Source organism: Lontra canadensis, unplaced genomic scaffold (genome assembly GCF_010015895.1).
Source record: "Lontra canadensis isolate GAN:19392208 unplaced genomic scaffold, GSC_riverotter_1.0 scaffold31, whole genome shotgun sequence".
Classification (NCBI taxonomy): Eukaryota; Metazoa; Chordata; class Mammalia; order Carnivora; family Mustelidae; genus Lontra; species Lontra canadensis.
This window is the reverse complement of record NW_022631025.1, coordinates 3,411,012-3,429,066: the sequence shown is the minus strand read 5'-3', so window position 1 is coordinate 3,429,066 and position 18,055 is coordinate 3,411,012. Positions and strand designations below refer to the sequence as shown.

The window sequence follows — 18,055 nt, the reverse complement described above, 5'->3', positions numbered from 1 at the left end:
CAGTCTCTCCCAAAAGACATCAAGCAGGTTTTACTCAAGCTGTAAAACAACTCCCTCTTCACTCCTGCTCAGTGCTCTGGGCTTGGGGGGCTGTGCTGGGCAACGTGGTCAGCCGCTGGCTGGCACCGGGCCATGTGGAGGCTGGCCAGCTCACACATCTGGGCACCGCAGCTGTCAGCAGAGACCTCACTGGTGGCGGCTGTCTCTTGTGGCCTGGGTCTCCTTGCACCCTGGTGGCCGGTGTCCATGATGAGTCCTGAGTGCAAGCCTTGCCTTCCACGGGTGTGGGAAGTCATGCCAGCTCATGGCCGCTGCATCCCACCCAACGAGGAGGGCAGCGGGGCTCCCCTTCTGCGTGGGAGGAGGACCAGGCAGGGGTGGATGCCTTTGAAGCCATCCTGGTCCCCTAACCCACAGCTGTCACAGCAGGTGTCAGAACACCCTTCCTTTTTAAGGCTGAACCCACCGTGTATCTATGCCACATCTGTATGTCCTTCCATCTGAGGGTGGACACTGGATGGCTTCTACCTCTCTGCTGCTGTGAACATGGGTGTGCAGACATCTGGGAGACCCTGCTCTCAATTGTTTCGTGTATACAGAGGCTATTTTCAGATAGAGCAATCAGAAATCCCCACGCCCTCCTCAGCTATCACGTGGAGCTCTCCCTCGCTTCGGCCGGGCATCCACTCAGATGTCTGGCATGTTCCTTTTAAGCTGCCACATAACCAGTGACCACGAAATGTAGTGGCTCAGAAATAATTAGCACCTGTTACCGCTCTGTGTCAGGTGGGGGCAGGGTGGCTCTGGCTCGGGGTCTCATGAGGCTGGGGCATCCCTTGAAGGCTTGCCGGGGCCAGGGACCCGCTTCCAGGACAGGTGCCAGTTGCTGGCTGTGGGCCTCCACTCCTGCCGGCACAGGGCTCACCGCAGTGCGGCCTGAGTGCCCTCAGCACATGGGGGCCGCTCCTCCCCAGGAGCAGGCGGCCCAGGAGGGAAGGGAGCCACAGTGCTCCTTACCACCCGGCGTCAGAGGGCACCCAGCTCACTCTGTCACCCGTCACCCTCACAAAGGCCAGCCTGATTTGCCGTGGAATGAGATGGCAGAAGGGTGTCACCCGGGATGGGAGGATGGAGGGGCTATCTTGGGCATGGGCAGCCTCTCCAGGAGGTCTCTAGCCTCTTGCTTTCCCAGTGCTCAGTGCCCACATGCTTCATTTGGTTAATATCAGCGGAACCTCTGTTGGGGCAGGGCCCCCTCTACCTTCCCTGTAATAATCTAGATCTGGGTTGGCCACGCAGCAGGCGTTCAGGAGATGTGTTACAGGAATGAGAGAGTGAGGGAATGATGTCTTTGTATGGTCAGCTCCAGCCACACGGGCCACCCTTCATGGCACCCCATTCCCCTCCTGCCTCTAACCCCTCTTTGTTCAGCTCATCGAGTCAGGCTTTAAGTGCATTTCTGGAGCACCTGCTGGATGCCTGGCACCATGGCCAGGTGGGGCCCCATCCTTAGGAGCTGACGTTCTAGTGGGGAAATAGTACAAGTGCAGGGGAGCAGGACCAGAAGCCCGGGGAGGTGCCCTGTGGTGGGGGGGGGCCCTCCCCACTGGCAGGCCCACACAGAACTTAGGATCTTGGATTGTGCCGCTTGGACCCATGAAATGTGAAGTTCTGGGCCTGGTCAGAATTGAGCGGCCCGCAAGTTGGATTCCTCCCTCACTGATGACAGGCGTGTTGACCCCCTTCTTTCGGACTCCTAGGACCTCTGTTAATTATGGACGTTGAGCCTTCCATGTGATGAGCTGCCAGCACCCCCCACTTCTTGTTTGCCTTGTGACTTTGCTGAGCTGTTGGGGCAGCGGCTGAGAAGAAACCTCAATAAGAAGGAGGTAGCAGGTGCAGACACCACCTGGGGTGGGCATCCCCTGCCCAGTTTAAAACTATTTACTTTCTGATCACATAAATCCTGCCACAGTGACAATTCAAAAGAAGCAAATGTCTGAGGCAGAAGCGGAGTGGGGGTTGGAGGGGGTCAGAGCCAGTGCCTGCCTGAGGTCCAGGAACAGGTAGGGGACAATTTCAGTTTGCTCTCCGAAGCCTATACAAGGGCGATCCTGTGTGCCATGTGAGACCCTCGCTGCTCAGGAGTGGGTGAGGGTCCCCAGGACCACCGTCCTGCTGGCCCAAGTGCTCACTTTGCACCCTGGTGGGTGCTGGAGTGGGCAGGCGGGGAAGACATTGTGCCTCCCCTCCCCCCCCAGCCCTTTGACCTAGGGAGCCACAACCACCTGCTGCTTCAGCTGTGGGGACAGGGCTGGTCCTGTCCTGGGGTCCCAGCTCCTTCATGCACTCCTACTCAGCTTGCCTGAAGGGCATATCTAGAGGGCTCAGAGGTGCGGGTCTGTGCACACTGGGTACGGGTCCCTTGGAGCCATTCTTGCACCTGGGAGACCTGGCCTGGCAAGGGATGCCGATGCTTGGAGCCTCAGTTTCTCCGCTCAACCTGTAGCAGGAAGTGATGTGAAGGTGGAATGCTGGCCATGGGGCAGCGCTCACTAAAGGTGGGGAGTGCTTGGGAAACCCCGCAGTCCCATCCAGACCCTGCGGGTATGGTGCTGACATTACTTCTAGAGGGAGAAACAACGGAGAGGTAAATGCTAGGATCCATGGCAGTGTGCAGAAGGCGGAATAATGGGGGGTCAGCGTCCCACTGGGAGGCCCCTGTGGGAGGAGCACCTGGGGCCCAGAGCTGGCTGGGAAACAGGCCTGCAAGAGGCCAGGAGGGACCCCAGGGGGCACCCATGACTCTCCTGCTCCCGGGGAACCCTACCCTTGCCGTCCCTCAGCTTGGGCCTCCCAGGGAAGCCCGCGGAATTCGCTAGTGTTTGGGGATAGGGCAACTCCCGTGCAGTGAACCGCAAAACTAGGCCCACGAGTTTTGGGATTTCCAATCCATTCCCCGGACACCCCCAGCACACCCACCCGTGATGGGCAGTCCTGGCTCTGTTTTACAGGGGGCAGCTGAGGCACAGGCGGGGTGGGGGTGGTGGTGCATGGGCCTTGGGGAGTGGAGCACCCTTGTGCTGTTGGTGAAGTGAACTCTGGGTCAGGCCCTGCGTGGCAGATTAGAGCTTCCGATGTAGAAAGGCCAGCACAGTCAAAGAAGGAACCAAGGAAGACCCAAGCCCTGTCGCAGTGGCCATGTGAAGGCCCTCGGTTCCTCCCCAGGCGGCTCTCCATCTCGTAGTTGGGAGCAGGGCTCATTCACCTGTGGGGCTGCGGCTCCCTGAGCGGAAGGAGAGAGCTGTGAGGTCACCCATTTTACAGCTAGGGAAACTGAGGCTTAGGCAAGGCAAACAGCTCCTAGTCATGGTCACTGCCAGGCTGGTGTTCTCTTCTGCCGGCAGGGTCCTTGAGAGAGGCTTGCTTCACTCAGGTGACACGGTTATTTCTGGCTTCTCCCCTGAACCTCCTACAGCCTGACCTGCCTGACCTTAAGTAAGTCACTTACTCTCTCAGAGCCTCAGTTTCCTCATTCCGGTAGTGGGGTCTGGTGGAGCGGGTCGGGGCTGCAAGCTGCGTCCGCGGCGCTGAGCCACCCGCGCTCGGGAGGAACAGGTGTGGGGCGGGGCCAGCACGGGCGGATCCATCTTGGGCGGGGCCAGGAGGCGGGCGTCGGCTGCTATGGAGGGTGTGCCAGTTCTGGAGGCGGGGCTCGAATGAGGGGTGGGGTTCAGGGCTACCCTGTAAAGGAACGATGGAGCGGCACTCAGTTAGGGGCGGAGCTAAGGACTTATGGGAATCCAGTACTTACGCAAGTGTAAGCAAGGCTCAAGACTCCAGAAGGCCCCCGTAGCGGGCGGGGGGGTGGGGTGGGGGTGGGGACAGTGGGGGGCGTGGCTCAGGGCTACGGCAGTGACAACAAACGTCAGCGAGGGTGGGGCTCAGTGAGGGCGGGGCGTAGAGCCCTGGCATTGGCGGAGAGGCTCCAGGAGCGCCCGGGATGGGCGGGTCGCAGTGAGGGGCGGGGCCGAAAACTCAGGACTGCGTTGCAGCCGCCGCGGGAGGAGGCGGGGCGTAGAGGGCGGGGCTTAAGGCTCTCGAGGGGACGCCGCCGACGCTAGGGGCGGAGTATAACGGGAAAGGGCGGGCTCAGTCAGGGCGGGTTTGGGCTGCGACCAGGGACGGGGCCGACGCCGGAGAGAGGCCTGCGGGGAGGGGGGCGGGGCCCTCCGGGAAGGGGCGGGGCGAACCGAGACGGGCGGCGGTGAACCGACAGCCTGACCGGCGGACGGCGACAGGGGGACTGGCCGGGGCCGGCCGGGCGCGCGCCGTGCCGCCGCCATGACAGGTGAGCGCGGGCCGGGCGGGGGTCCTGCCTGCCGTTCCGGGTCGGGCGCTCACCTGCGGTGGCCCCCAGGGTCCGGTTCCTCGACGTTGCCCCGGCCGCAGCTGCTCGCGGGCGCGGCCGAGTGACCTTGGTTCGTGACCGCCTGCAGGTCGGCGGGCGAACGCCAGGCCGGGGGCCGTGGTCGGGGCTGGGAGGCCCGCGGGGGCGGGGCTGGAGCGCGCCTGTGGGCGGGGGAGGCGCTGGGGGGTCGCGGCGGGCTGGCGCGGGGATCCTCCGACACTTCTGTGAGGAGCTGCAGCCCCTCCAGCCTCAACCACCTGACATCCAGAGGGGGGCGTCCCGGTGGGACCCTGCAGTATCCCGGGACAGGCGCCTGGGGACAGACTCCGCCGGGCGCCCCTACCACCTCCAACTTCTTTTCCCAGGATGGGGCTCCCTGCCATGCCCCTGGAGCCTGTTTGGACTGGAGAACCCACTCCGTTCTGGTCCCAGCTGAGCAGGGCCACCTTGCTTTGTGGAACTTCCTCGGTGGGAGGCACCCGGTGATGGTGATGGGTTGGCGAGGGACCCCATGACAGCTTGATCCGGGAACTCTGTTGCTCCCACACACCTCCTTCCCAAGGGCCCCACTCTTCCACCTCAGGGGGTGGTCCAGAAGTCCCCGTTGTCTCCCCGTGCTCACTGGAGTCTCACAAGTAGGATTTCAGGGGCTGGAACCTGGTGTCCTCTAGGACCACAGTGTCCCAGCCTAGGTCAGAAGTAACCCTAGCTGCCTCCAATGCCCCTGTCATCTTCCTTTTTATTTATGGCTGCTGCTTCCCTGCGCCTACGCTCAGGTGCCTACCATACAGAATTGCTGCAGGATATCCTGTCTGTGTGGAGGAGGAAGTGAAGGCTCAGGTTGGACAGGTGCCAAGCCCCAGGCTGCCCGTGGGTGGTCAGTGGCAGAGACAGAACTAGGCCTGGGTCCTGCCCAGGCACTATCAAGGTTCTGTGGGAGCCTACCCACCTGCCCCTTTCTCATAGCCAAGTCTGAGTGCTGAGTCTCTAGACATCCTCCCGTCACAGCCCTCCACTTTTGGGGTGGGGAACTGAGGCCCAGAGAGTACAGTCCCTGGAGGGTCAAACGGGCAGCCTTTGCAAGGCTGCAGGCATGAAGTCCCTGGCTCGCTGTCCCTGCGCACTGATGGGGCGCCTGCCTTGTGCTGCTTCTGGGGCCACCATGAGAGGCTGCAGGATGAGCATTTGGACCTGATGTTTTGTCCCAGGGCCAGGGCCAGCCAGGTGTCACTACAGCTGTTCCTACTACTGTGGAACCAGGCCCTGCCTTGTGGTGTGCTTTGGAGTGAGCCCTCTCAGCTCCACACCTGAGGCCAGGTCTGGCCCTGAAACAGGAGGGGCTTCTGGGAGGGACAGGAGCCAGGGCTACTCAACAAGGCCTCCTCAGGGCAGGACAGTGAGCTGAGCACCACTTAGCCAGGGAGGAACCCCAGAACACATGTCCTCATCCTTGGGTAGGTGTCCCGGACAGTATGGTGCCATTGGGGGCTGCTCTGCAGGATAGCTCAGAGGCCTGGGGCGAGGACAGGTGGGGCAGCTCCCACAGGGCCTTGAGTGCCAGGTGGGGGTAAGGGGTTGGGGGTCTAGGCACCAGCTGGCCACGAAGGTGGGGGAGGTGGGACTTGGCAAAAGAACCACAGTCCTGCTGGGTTTTGTGCCAGAACATTCACCTATGTCTTATAAAAACTGTCAAGACTATCAATCAGGACCTGGGACCAAAGTCATTTTCTTACTGTGCTTTTTCATTCCTGGGTGTGGGCCTCTGGGTGTGGTTTATGTGCACAGCTTCCAGCCACCAGAGGAAGCTTCAGCCCCAGGCTTGCCACCATGCCAGGTGACTCATGCTGGTGGCTGCAGCAGGGGGAGCCAATGCAGCATGCAGGCCACAGTCCACAGGTAGCCCTGGACCTTGGGTCTTGGGGCTACATCCATTCATTCCAAAATTCTTTAGTGAGTGCCTACTGTGTTCCTGCCCCGTGCACACACTACAGAGGCAGCATGGGGCAGAACAGTCTGGGGCCAGGCCAGGAACAGACTTGATGCAGCTTAATTGTACAGTTAATGAGTATGATAATTAGATAAGTGGGAAGTCCGGATGTCAAGCAGTTGCCACAAAACCATGCGTGGGTCCAACCATCGTCCTCACTCCCTAGCTGGTTGTGGTCTAGGCAGGTACCATATCTCTTGGCTATGCTTCAGTTTCCCCATCTGGAAATGGAGATTGGTGGTCTTGCTAGAGTTGCAGAGCTGATGGAACGATGAAGTTATATGCCCAGAGCGATAGACTGCCTGGTCATGGGGTACACACCGTGAACTGTGGCTGCTGTCCTTAACACTTGAATCAGGGGGGCTGCAAGTGGTGAAGCTGCATGACCAGGGGGTCCTTCCCATGTGCCCTGGCAGGTCTTCTGGTGGCCCTGTGGGCAGCTTCCTCACCATGGTAGGGCCGCTGATGAGTCCGTCTTCCAGGTAGACTTCCAGGACCTAGAAGGATTCAGAGGTTAGAAATACATATTTTTGAGGGGGAAAGACCAGCCTGGACGAGGTGGCGGCGGGAGAGAGAGATGAGGAAGATGTAGTCTGTTGAGTCGGCCCCATGGTGGAAGTAAGGGAGAAGACCCTTCTTGTTCTTCCCACGTGATGACCCCGTTTGTTTGTTTGTTTGTTCTTTAAGATTTTATTTATTTATTTGACAGAGATCACAAGTAGGCAGAGAGGCAGGCAGAGAGAGAGGAGGGAGCAGGCTCCCTGCTGAGCAGAGAGCCCGATGCGGGGCTCCATCCCAGGACCTTGGGATCATGACCTGAGCCGAAGGCAGAGACTTTAACCCACTGAGCCCCCCAGGCGCCCCAAGGACCCCGTTTTTTAAATCAACTTTTTTGAGAGATTATTTACTCACAACAAGTGCACTTATTTTTAATGAATAATTTTATAAATTTTGACAAATGTATACATCCCTAGAAATACCACCACAGGCCCAGTGAAGTCAAATGTTTCTATCGCTCTAGAAAGTTCATTCATGCCCCTTCCCAGGTAACCGCACTGAACCCAGGGATTCATCTGCTTTCTATACCTTCCATTTTTTTCTTTAAAATTTAACAATGGAGGGTTCAGTCATTAAGCGTCCACCTTCGGCTCAGGTGGTCCTGGGATCCAGCCCTGCATTGGGCTCCCTGCTCCACGTGTGAGTCTGCTTCTCCCTGTCCCACTCCCCCTGCTTGTGTTCCCTTTCTCACTGTGTCTCTCTCTGACAAATAAATAAATAAAATCTTTTAAAAAAGAATAAAATTTAAGAATGGAATTTAACAAGTAAGATTTCTCTTTAATTAATATGTTTTATTTTTAGAAGCTTTTTAGTTTACAGAAAATTGAGCAGATTGTATAGAGTCCCATATTCTTCCCCCCAACCCAATTTCCTTTGTTAATAATATCTTGCGTTAATGTGGTGCATTTGTTACGTGATGAACCAATACTAATAACGCTGTTACTAACTAGAACCCGCAGTTTACATTCTAGTTCACACCTATTTACACATTCTGTGACTTTTGAAAAGTGCCTAGTGTCCTATGTCCATCACTACAGTATCCCACAGAGTAGTTTCACTGCCCTAAAAATCCCCTGGGCTCTGCCCATTCATCCCATGCCCTTGCCTTGGCCCTGGTGACCTCTGCTCTTTCTGCCATCTCCGTAGTTTTGCATTTTCTGGAATATCATATAGTTAGTATGTTGGCTTTGCAGACTGGCTTCTTTCCCTTAGCAAGATGCATTGCAGTTTTCTCCTTGCTTTTCTGTGACTCCAGAGGTCTTTTCTTTTTATCCCTGAATTTCGTAATAAAACTGATTAAACAGAACCACCGTTCAATTATGCATTCACCTGTGTGTGTGTGTGTGTGTGTGTGTGTGTGTATTACTATGTACGGAAGATAAAACTGACTGGTTTACACATCTCATGGGCATCCTGTATATGGACAGTGTTGTGAAACCATCAGACCTCTGTGCTCCCAGAACTTCGTCTTCACCCCAAGGGGAAACTCTGTCTCCATTACACAGTGACTCCCTTCCTCCCCTGCCCCCGGCTTCTGGTAATCACTGTTCTACTTTCTCCCTCTGGAATTTGCCATTCTATATATTTCTTATAAGTGGAAATCATATACTATTTGTCCTTTGATGCCTTTATTTCACTTAGCATGTTTTCAGGGTTCCCCGGGTTGTAGCATCCACGTCTTAGAGGTGTTTTCCCTTTTCTGCCTGTGTCATATTCCACTGTGTGCATTTACATTTCATTTATCCATTCCTCTGTGTGTGGACTCTTGGGTTGTTTCTGCTCTTTGGCTGCTGTGAATAATGCTGCTATGAACATGGGGGTGCGGGTGTGTGAGTCCCCGCTTTCCGTTACTCGGACGGAGCTTATTTCCAGCAGTGGGATTGCTGGGTCGTGGGGTAAGTCTGTGTTTGGCTTTCCTGTTCCACAGAGTGTCTGCCCCACGTTACAGTCCCCCAGTCCTGTTCATACAGGATGTACCGTGTCCTGTGTGTGGAGTGCTTTCTCATTGTGGTTTTATCTGCATTTCCCTCAGGATGATGACTGTTAGCATCTTGGCTTGTGCTCAGTAGTCCTCTTACGTCTTCTTTGGAGAAGTGCCTGGTCAGGTCCTGTGCCCATTTTTGAGTTGTGTTATTTATGGTTTTTTGTTGTTGTTATGGAATGATAGGAGTTCTTTATATGTTCTTTATATAAAGAACTTTGTATAAAGTTTCTTTATATATGTTTACCTATCAGCTTATCTGATATAAGCTTTGCAGATATTTTCTCCCATCCTATGAGTTGTCTTTTCTTCACACCACCTCCCCACACACACTCAAAATAGGGTTTCCTTCTGTTTTATTCCATTGGTCTGTATGTCTGTCCTTATGCCAGTATCACACTGTGTTGGTCATTGTAGCATTGTAGTAAGTTTTGAAACCATTGTGAGTCTTCCAACTTTGTTCTTCTTTTTCAGGATGGTTTTTGCTATATAGGTCCCTTTTAGGATGAAAAACAAGAAACATCAGTGGAGTTTGGATAAGAATTACACTGACTCTGTAGACTACTTTGGGAGCATTGTCATCTTCACAACGTTAAATCTTCCAATCCATGAACAGAGGGTATATTTCCATTTATTTGTATCTTTTTAAATTTCTTTCAGCAATGTTTTGAGTTTTCGGTGTACAGGTCTTTCACCTCCTTGGTTAAAATTTTTCCTAAGTATCTTATTCTTTCTGATGCCATTATAAATAGAATTGTTTTCTTATTTCCCTTTTTGGGTTGTTCATTGTCAGTGTGTAGATGCAACTGATTTTTGGGTATTGATTTTGTATTTTGCATCTTTGTTGAATTTGTTGATTAATTTTGATCTTTAGAGATTTCTATATATAAAATCATGTCATCTGCAAAAAAGAAATAGTGTTGCTGCTTCCTTTTCATTTGAGTAACTTTTATATCCCTTTTTGGTCTGATTGATCTGGTGGAACTCCCAGTGCTACACTGATAGGAGCAGCGAGGGTGGGCATCTTGCTTGGGTTCTGGTCATAGGGGAAAAGCTTTTGGTCTGCCACCCACTGAGTATGATGGTCGCTGTGGGAGTGTCATACATGACCTTCATAATATTGAGGAAATTTTCTGCAGTTCTTAATTTATTGAGTTTTTTTCTTTAATCATGAAAAAGTATTGAATCTTGTCAAATGGCTTGAGATGATGGTGGGGTGTGTGTGTGTGTGTTTTACTTCATTCTGTTAATGTAATGTATTACACTGATGGATGATCGTATGTTGAACCATCCTGGTATTCTTTTTCTTTCTTTTTTTTTTTTTGAAGATTTTATTTATTTATTTGACAGACAGAAATCACAAGTAGGCAGAGAGGCAGGCGGGAGCGGGGGAGGCAGGCTCCCTGCCAAGCAGAGAGCCCGATGCAGGGCTCGATCCCATGACCCTGGTATCAATACCTGAGCCGAAGGCAGAGGCTTTAACTGACTGAGCCACCCAGGTGCCCCTCAAGGTATTTTCTGATTTCCTTTGTGGTTTCTTCTTTCGCTCCATCATTGTTTCACTTTCACTTGTGAATTTTCCAGTTTTCCTTCTGTTACTGATTTCTGGCTTTATTCCATGTGATCAGAAGAGATCCTTTGTATGATTTCAGTTTTTTAAAATGTATTATGACTTGTTTTGTAGCCAAATTTATTTTGCAGTCTGTCCCAGGGAATGTTCTGTGTGCACTTGAGAAGAATGTGTACAGGCCCACCTCAGAGCTATCGTGGGTTTGCTTCCAGACAATAAATAACTGTTCACCACAATAAAGCAGATACTGTAATCAAGTGAGTCCAGTGAATTTCCTGGTCTCCCAGTACGTGTAAAAGTTACATTTACACTATATCTCTGTCTGTGAAGTTTGCAATAGTGTATGTGTAACAAACAATGTATGTACCCTAATTAAAAATATTTTATTGCGAAAAATCCCACCAGTCATCTGAGTTTTCAGCAAGTCATAATCACTAATCACAGATCACCATAACAATTATAATAATAATGAAAAGGTTCGAAGAATGAAAAGTTTAAATTGTGAGAATTAACAAAATGTGACACAGACATGAAGCAAAAGGTCGCTGGTGGAAAAGGGGTGCTGATAGACTTGCTCCACACAGGGTTGCTGCAGACCTTGGGTTTGTAGAAACGGGGCGCCTGCAAAGCATAGTGACATGCGATGTGCCTGTGCTGGTAGGTGGACTGTCCGTGTGTCCGTGTGTCTGTGTGTGTGAGCTGTGGTTGATTTATACTGCAGCTCAGCCCTGCGGTTCCCTTGTTCTTTTATTGAAATTGGGGTACCGATGTCTCTAACTATTCTTGTTACTCATTATTCCTAAACCTTTACTATTATCTGGGGGCTCTGATATTTGGCAAATGTATGTGTTAGATGTTCCTGGCGAATCGACACTTTTATTAACCGAGGGTGTATTTCTGTGTCTCTTGTACCCGTCTGTGATGCAAAGCCTATCTTGCCTCCTATCCAGAGCCCTTCTGCTCTTTCGGGCATCATTTGCTGCGACACCTGTTCTCCTGTTCTCATTCTCTGCCTGTTTGTGTCTTTGGATCTGAGTCTTTTGGAGACAGCATATGGTTGAATCATATTTTTTTCATCCTGAGAGGGAAAAGAACTCTGTTTCCCCTCTACTCCTACCCCAGAACTCATACTCCTGAGGACCCCTGACACTGCTGGTCACTGGATGTGTGGTCTCGCCTCTATCGAGCAGCCCTCCCAACACCAGCTGTGTGTCTCCCAGTTCGACTCACGTCCGACCCCGTCTCCCTGGGGATGGCCTCCAGTTCCACCTGGTGGAGACTCAGTCCTGTACAGTACCGCCACTGCAGACACTGGTCCCCAGGCCAGCTGCCACCATGCCTTTGACGGACTAGCTGTACCTCGAGGGTCCCATAACCCCGTTTTTGGTTCAGTCATTTGCTGCAGCTCCTGGGAAAGCACTTTAGACAGTATGGGCAGTCAATTACACAGGATATTTGAAAGGATAAAAGTGACCCTCCACACAGGAGACGCTTGGGGCAAAGTATGTGGGAAGGGACACAGAGCTTCCACATCCACCTTCCCAGCTCATCCAATGTGCTGAGCAACCTGGGAGCTCTCCAGACTCCAACGTTTTGGGGTTTTATGCAGGGGTGTTTGTTTGTTTGTTTGTTTTTGTTTTCATGTAAGCATGATTAATTAAATCACTGACCTCACCGGCCTCCAGCCACGTTCCCCTCCCTAGAACTCGGGGTTCTGTGGGACCAAAGCTCCAGGCCTCCGACGCTGTGCTCAGCTTCACTGGCAACCAGCTCGCATCCTGTGGTTCTTTACGGGCTTTCGAAAAATCACCCCATTCACACAAAGTCATTTGAGGCTGCAAGCGGCCTCTTTCAAACAACAAAAGGCACCCTTTCCCTTCATGGCTCATCACTTAGGAAATTCCAAGGGTCTTAGGAGCTCTGTGCCAGGAATTGGGATGAAGACCTAATATTTCTTTTTTTTTTTTTTTAAAGATTTTATTTATTTATTTCACAGACAAAGATCACAAGCAGGCAGAGAGGCAGGCAGAGAGAGGGGAGGAAGCAGGCTTCCTGCTGAGCAGAGAGCCCGATGTGATACTATGCCATGCGGGGCTCCATCCCAGGACCCTGGGATCCTGACCTGAGCCGAAGGCAGAGGCTTTAACCCACTGAGCCACCCAGGCGCCCCTATATATTTCTGACTCTAAATCACAGCATCACGAATCCATTTTGCCAATCTGTGTCTTTAATCTGTTTACCTTTAAAGTAATTACAGTAATTAGTGTTAATGAGTAAGTCATTTCTGCCTTTTTGCTCTTTGTTTTCTGGTGTCTTAGAGGTTTCTTGTCCGTCATCCGCTACTGCCTTCTTTCTTGTTTGGTTGACCTTCTGTAGAACACATTTTTATTTCCTTTTGTCTATATTTTCTTTGTAGTTGTCGTAAGAATTACGTATAACATCCTCAAGCTATAACTGTCTAACTGAATGGAGAGCGAGTTCATTTCAGTCACGTATACGCACTCCCCTCCTGTGCTGTGGGCTCTGCGCCCAGCCCCTAGCCATCGGCAGGCGGGACAGGCCACCGCCGCTTGGGAGGCTGGTGCACCTGGTCAGGTAGTTGATTCTGTGGAATTGGGACTCTCCCTTGGGGATCCTGGGCCTCCCACCAACCACTAACCCACCTCTGGTCTTTAGAGGCCTGGCGTTCTAAAGAGCATTCTTAATGCCAGCGAAGGTGCACAGTGCAGCTTTGCGGATGGTCCTGAAAAAAGCAACAAAGTGAAAAGCAACCGGCCCACGGGTGGGCACACCCATGCCAGCACAGGCCCCCGAGCCCTGTACTCCTGTCCCTGTGAGAGCCTCGGTGAAGGCTGCTGGGCCCTTCCAGAGGGACAGCGCACTTGGCCTCTCTGTCTTCTGCAGTGAGCTCTCGCGCACAGAAGAGAGGGGCAGAGTCTCCACTCTACTTCTGAGCCCTCAGGACTGTTCCCGCGCACTAGTGCACCCCATCTCTAATGGGGCGTAGCAGGACAAGGGTGGGGATCCAGGCTGTGCGTAGCCCACACAGGTGGGATGTCAGCAGTTGTCCAGGTGCTCACAGCTGACGTGCCTCCAGGGGACCGTGTGTGGTGTGGGGGACCAGCTGCCCCACCCCCACCCCAGCCATGCTGACTCAGGCCCTCCGTGCTCCCTGCTGTTTCAGAGCAGACCTACTGTGACCGGCTGGTCCAGGACACACCTTTCCTGATGGGCCATGGACGCCTCAGCGAGCAGCAGGTGGACAGGATCATCCTCCAGCTGAACCGCTACTACCCCCAGATACTCAGCAACAAGGATGCGGAGAAGGTAATGAGGGGGCCCTTCCCCCCCTGGGCTGGGAGGAAGCAGGCTTGGGGGCAGGGCAGGACAGCTTGGAGGTGAAAGCCTGGCTCCTTGCAATGACGTTGGGCCCAGAATATGAGCTCTGCAAGCCTCTGTCTCTTCCTGTGTCATCGGGGCCGGCTGGCGGTCCTCCAGAGTTGCTGGGAGCACCCCAGGAGACAGGACAGCATGCCCCCACACATGACAGGCCTAGGAGTGGAGTGGGGGGCAGGGGGCGAGGAGCGGGGCTGCTGGCCAGGCTCTACGCCAGTGCCACGGGGCTCTGCCCCTGCCTCTTGCAAAGGTTCAAAAATGGACAAACATTCGGGGACACCGAGGGAGAGTGGGTGCACTTTGCCTGCACTGCCCTTTCTCTGACTCACCCTCAGGACAAGGGCTTTGGGGAGCAGGGCTCCCCTCCAGCTGGGTGACTGAGTGAGCCCTGCTCTTGGAGCTGCGGCTCTCGCCGCTGGTGCCGGGCAGTGGTGCCGTATGCAGGGCTGTCCACAGGGTTCGGACAGCTGAAATCTCCATGGGCCCTGCTACTAGCTCAGAAGCTTAAGGTATAAAAGTTTACAGTAAGTTAAAAAGCATGGGTAAACTTTATACCTTATTATTATAGTTAAAAGTCTAATATATTGTGTACAAATTTGAATTTGAAAAGTTTCAGACATTTATGGAGGAAAAGGGAGACTCCTGCCTATGCCCACCCACACTCTTCCGTTCCTCATAGTTCCTCATAGTTTCCGTGGCTCCTGCCAAATGCTTGTCTTTACCTTGCAGTTTCTGGTCCAATTCTCATTCCAAGTGGAAGGGAATACTGCCACCAGGTGGCAGCAGCAGGCCACAGCCGCCAGGTCCCAGGGATCCAGGCCAAGTGCCCAGTTCACTGACCTTTAGAACCATGCATTTCTCCATCAAACACATCAAAAGAGCTTGTTTTTTTCCTGCTTAACCCTTAGTTTTTATTTTTTATTTTTTAAATTTTAAAAAAGATTTTATTTTTTTATTTGTCAGGGGAGGGGGGAGAGCAGAAGCAGGGGGAGTGGCAGGCAGCAGGAGAAGAAGATTCCCCACTGAGCAGGGAGCCCCAAGTGGGACTCAATCCCAGGACCCTGAGATCATGACCTGAGCCGAAGGTAGATGCTTAACTGACTGAGCCACCCAGGCATCCCTTAACCCTGGGTTTTTTAAAAAAACTTGAATCACATTCCTCTAGACCATAAACTACTGGAAGTTACCACTTAACGCTATCATCTCATTGATTCCCTGTAAGGACCCTACCATTTGGGTTTATTACACCCTTTTTAGAAGTGAGGAAACAGAATTGTAGGGGATGAAGTGACTTGTCAAAGTCACACAGCAAGCCATCAGTTTCCAGCAGTTGGAATAATGTCACCACTGTCCTTCTTGATGCTGTGTCTGGCCTCTGCAAGGAGGAAGTGCAAGGCCCAGTGGCCATGCTGTGACTGCAGCATGGCTGGGCTGCGACCCTGGGGAGTCTGGGGTGGTCAGTTGCTGCCTCCTCTAGGTGTTCTCAGCCCCCCAGCCACCCTGCCCCTGCCTCTTCAGCCTGACCTTCCCTTGTACCCTTGCCACCCCCAGTTCCGGAACCCCAAGGCGTCCCTGCGCGTGCGGCTCTGCGACCTCCTGGGTCATCTGCAGCAGAGCGGTGAGCGGGACTGCCAGGAGTTCTACCGGGCCCTGTACATCCACGCCCAGCCCCTGCACAGCCGTCTGCCCAGCCGGCTCGCCCTGCGTAAGTATGCCCAGCCCCTCACCCAACGCCGTCTCCGCAGTGGCCCCCAGAGAGAGGAGGCAGTGTTCAGATTCAGAGATTGTCATCTCTGTCTCTCTTGGGCCAGTGTTTGTAGAGAAGGTAGCATCTTGTGCACGTGGCCCTGCCCTTCCCTCTGGCCCAGGGCACCGGGAATCCATAGGCTTGTGTTGCAAGCACCAGCCTTGAGTGAACGGTGCAGAAGCCGAGGCTGCCCCCACAACCAGGATGCCCAGGGGGATCCCTGCAGCGTGGGGTTTCTATAGAACAGTCTGGGGCTCAGATGGCGGATCCAGGGCCCGTGTGTTGGTTTATAGGGTCTTCCCTGTGTGCTCAGGAGGCGTGAGAGTCCCGAGCGACCCTCCAAGCTGCTGGGTTGGCAATAGGGGAGGCATGGGTGGGGATGGTGGCTCAGTCCTCTGTGGCCTGGTCTCTTGGAGTAGGGGCTGCTGTCCCTCAATCCTCTGATGTGAACCTGGAGGCCAAGGGACAGGGTGGCTCACCCACTCACCCCAGGGTGCTCAGCTGGGACCCATGGCCAGTGTCCCTGACCTGAGGGTGGGCGGCAGGACTGGGCCCCGAGCTCTGGCCCAGGACCCGTGCGTCATGCCAGCCACTGGGGGGGCCCACTGCCTGGCTGGGAGTCACGCACCTTCCAGGCTCCAGGCCATTGGCAGGTGGCCGGTCAGGAAGTTCTGGGGAGAGCACACTCCCTGCCCTCGTATGGACATCAGACTTGGGTCAGGCGGGTGTTCATCCTGCATCCACAGGGGACAATGGCCCCCACCCCCTGGCCCTCGGGGTCTCAGGAAGTGGACAGAAGGAAACCCAAAACTCAGGGTTCCATGAGGCTTGCCCCCCGTCCCCTCTCTGGTGCTGACCCCCCCAAGTCCGGCCCAGAAGACTGGGTGCCCCTATAGTCTTGTCCTGCCCAGCCGGGGACCCCAGGGTTGGGGGGAAGGAGCCTGAGCAGACCCTTGGTTTCCGGCGGGCGGGGCAACCCCCTTCCTCTGGCCCACCCCCTACTAACCGAGCCCTGTGATTTTGTTTCCAGAGAACTCAGATTGCACAGAGCTAGACTCAGGCACCGTGGGCCGCGAGCTCAGTGACAGGGGTAACCGTCTCCGCGTCCCCCACCCCATCCCCCCCCAGGGCTCTGTCTCTGCCTCAGGGGCTGTTCCTTTCCAAGTCAGGCTTGGTCCTGACTTCCCGTTGCACGGGCCCCAGGGTGCTTGCTGGGGCGCCCCGTCCTCCAGGCTCAGACAGCCACTTGCTCACTTGCCCCCTTTGTCCCCAGGACCCGTGGCCTTCCTGGCCTGCCTCGGCCTGGCCGCAGGGCTGGCGCTCCTCGTCTACTGCTGCCCTCCAGGTGGGTACTGCCTGGCCAGGCCCAAGCACTGAGTCCCTGGCTTCCCCGTGCCTCAGTTTCCTTGCCTGTGCAGTGGAACAGGGGCGGGGTCCATCTCACAGGGCCCAGGAGGAAGAGGGAATGTGCCCTGGTTCTCAAGCCCACCACCCCCAGAGGGCGGGGAATGACATCCCCTGACAGGTGGCAGAGCACAGCTGCACTCTGGGGTTAGAAAGCCCTGTTCTCTGTGGGGCCTGGAGCAGGGCACTCACCTCTGGCCCCTCTGTGGCTCAGCACTGACAAATGGACGGGAGGCCCGTGGCCCCGCATGCCAGCGGCTGCCCCTTTCCTGCCATGCCAGGCCTATCACTGCCGTGCTTGGCAGGGACACCCCCTGTCACTCGGCCGTAGGGCTAAGAAGGCCTGTTGGTGGCAGTTTCTGAAACCACCTTGTCTTCCAGACCCTAAGGTACTGCCGGGGGCCCGGCGTGTCCTGGGCTTCTCCCCTGTCATCATCGACAGGCACGTCAGCCGCTTCCTGCTGGCCTTCCTCACAGATGACCTGGGAGGGCTCTGACGACCCCCACCTGCCCACCACCCACCGAAGAAGTCCCACCCACCCGCCCAGGGGCCTGCCACTTCTTTTCTAAATGCTTGTTTTTCACTATTTATACTTTTTTTTAAGAAAGTTGCCTTTGCCTGACGAAGGTGCTCAACAATATTAAACGTTGGAGTCTTGTCCTTTTTCTCAGGCGTATTTTCTAGATGATTCTGACCCTGAGGACGCCTGGTGTCCCACAACCAGTCCAGGTCCTGCTCAGGCTGTCTTCCTGGCCTCTGCTGGCCCTCAGCGTCCAGCCCCCACACACCCCTCACACCCCCCACCGTCTCCCCCACGTGTTCCCTGTTCTCCCTCCCCTGCCCCTTCCCACAGCTTCTGTCCAGACCACACATCTCCTGCTTCGAGCCCCTCTGCCGTTCCTTGCTTGGTGTGTCACTTGCCCCCACACCCGTCCCTTCCCATCCTCTCTCCTTTCCCAGCCCCAGCCCCAGGTGAGGAGGCTAGGTGGGGGCACTGCCC

At 54.5% G+C, this 18,055-nt stretch overlaps 1 protein-coding gene across 3 annotated transcripts; it reads left to right on the top strand.

Moving 5' to 3' along the window:
• The first annotated feature begins 4,230 nt into the window (after positions 1-4,230).
• CARD19 (caspase recruitment domain family member 19) lies at positions 4,231-17,720 on the top strand. Of its 3 annotated transcripts, XM_032866452.1 has the most exons (7): positions 4,281-4,351; positions 9,412-9,556; positions 13,692-13,834; positions 15,455-15,608; positions 16,681-16,740; positions 16,924-16,995; positions 17,436-17,720. In XM_032866452.1, the coding sequence occupies exons 3-7, from the start codon at positions 13,736-13,738 to the stop codon at positions 17,549-17,551; spliced, it is 501 nt and encodes a 166-aa protein (XP_032722343.1). In that variant the 5' UTR covers positions 4,281-4,351; positions 9,412-9,556; positions 13,692-13,735; the 3' UTR covers positions 17,552-17,720. The 3 variants fall into 3 exon arrangements, with proteins under 3 accessions (XP_032722342.1, XP_032722344.1, XP_032722343.1); XM_032866451.1 differs by lacking the exon at positions 9,412-9,556 and having other exon boundaries at positions 4,231-4,351; XM_032866453.1 differs by lacking the exons at positions 9,412-9,556; positions 16,681-16,740 and having other exon boundaries at positions 4,231-4,351.
• Positions 17,721-18,055: the final 335 nt, after the last annotated feature.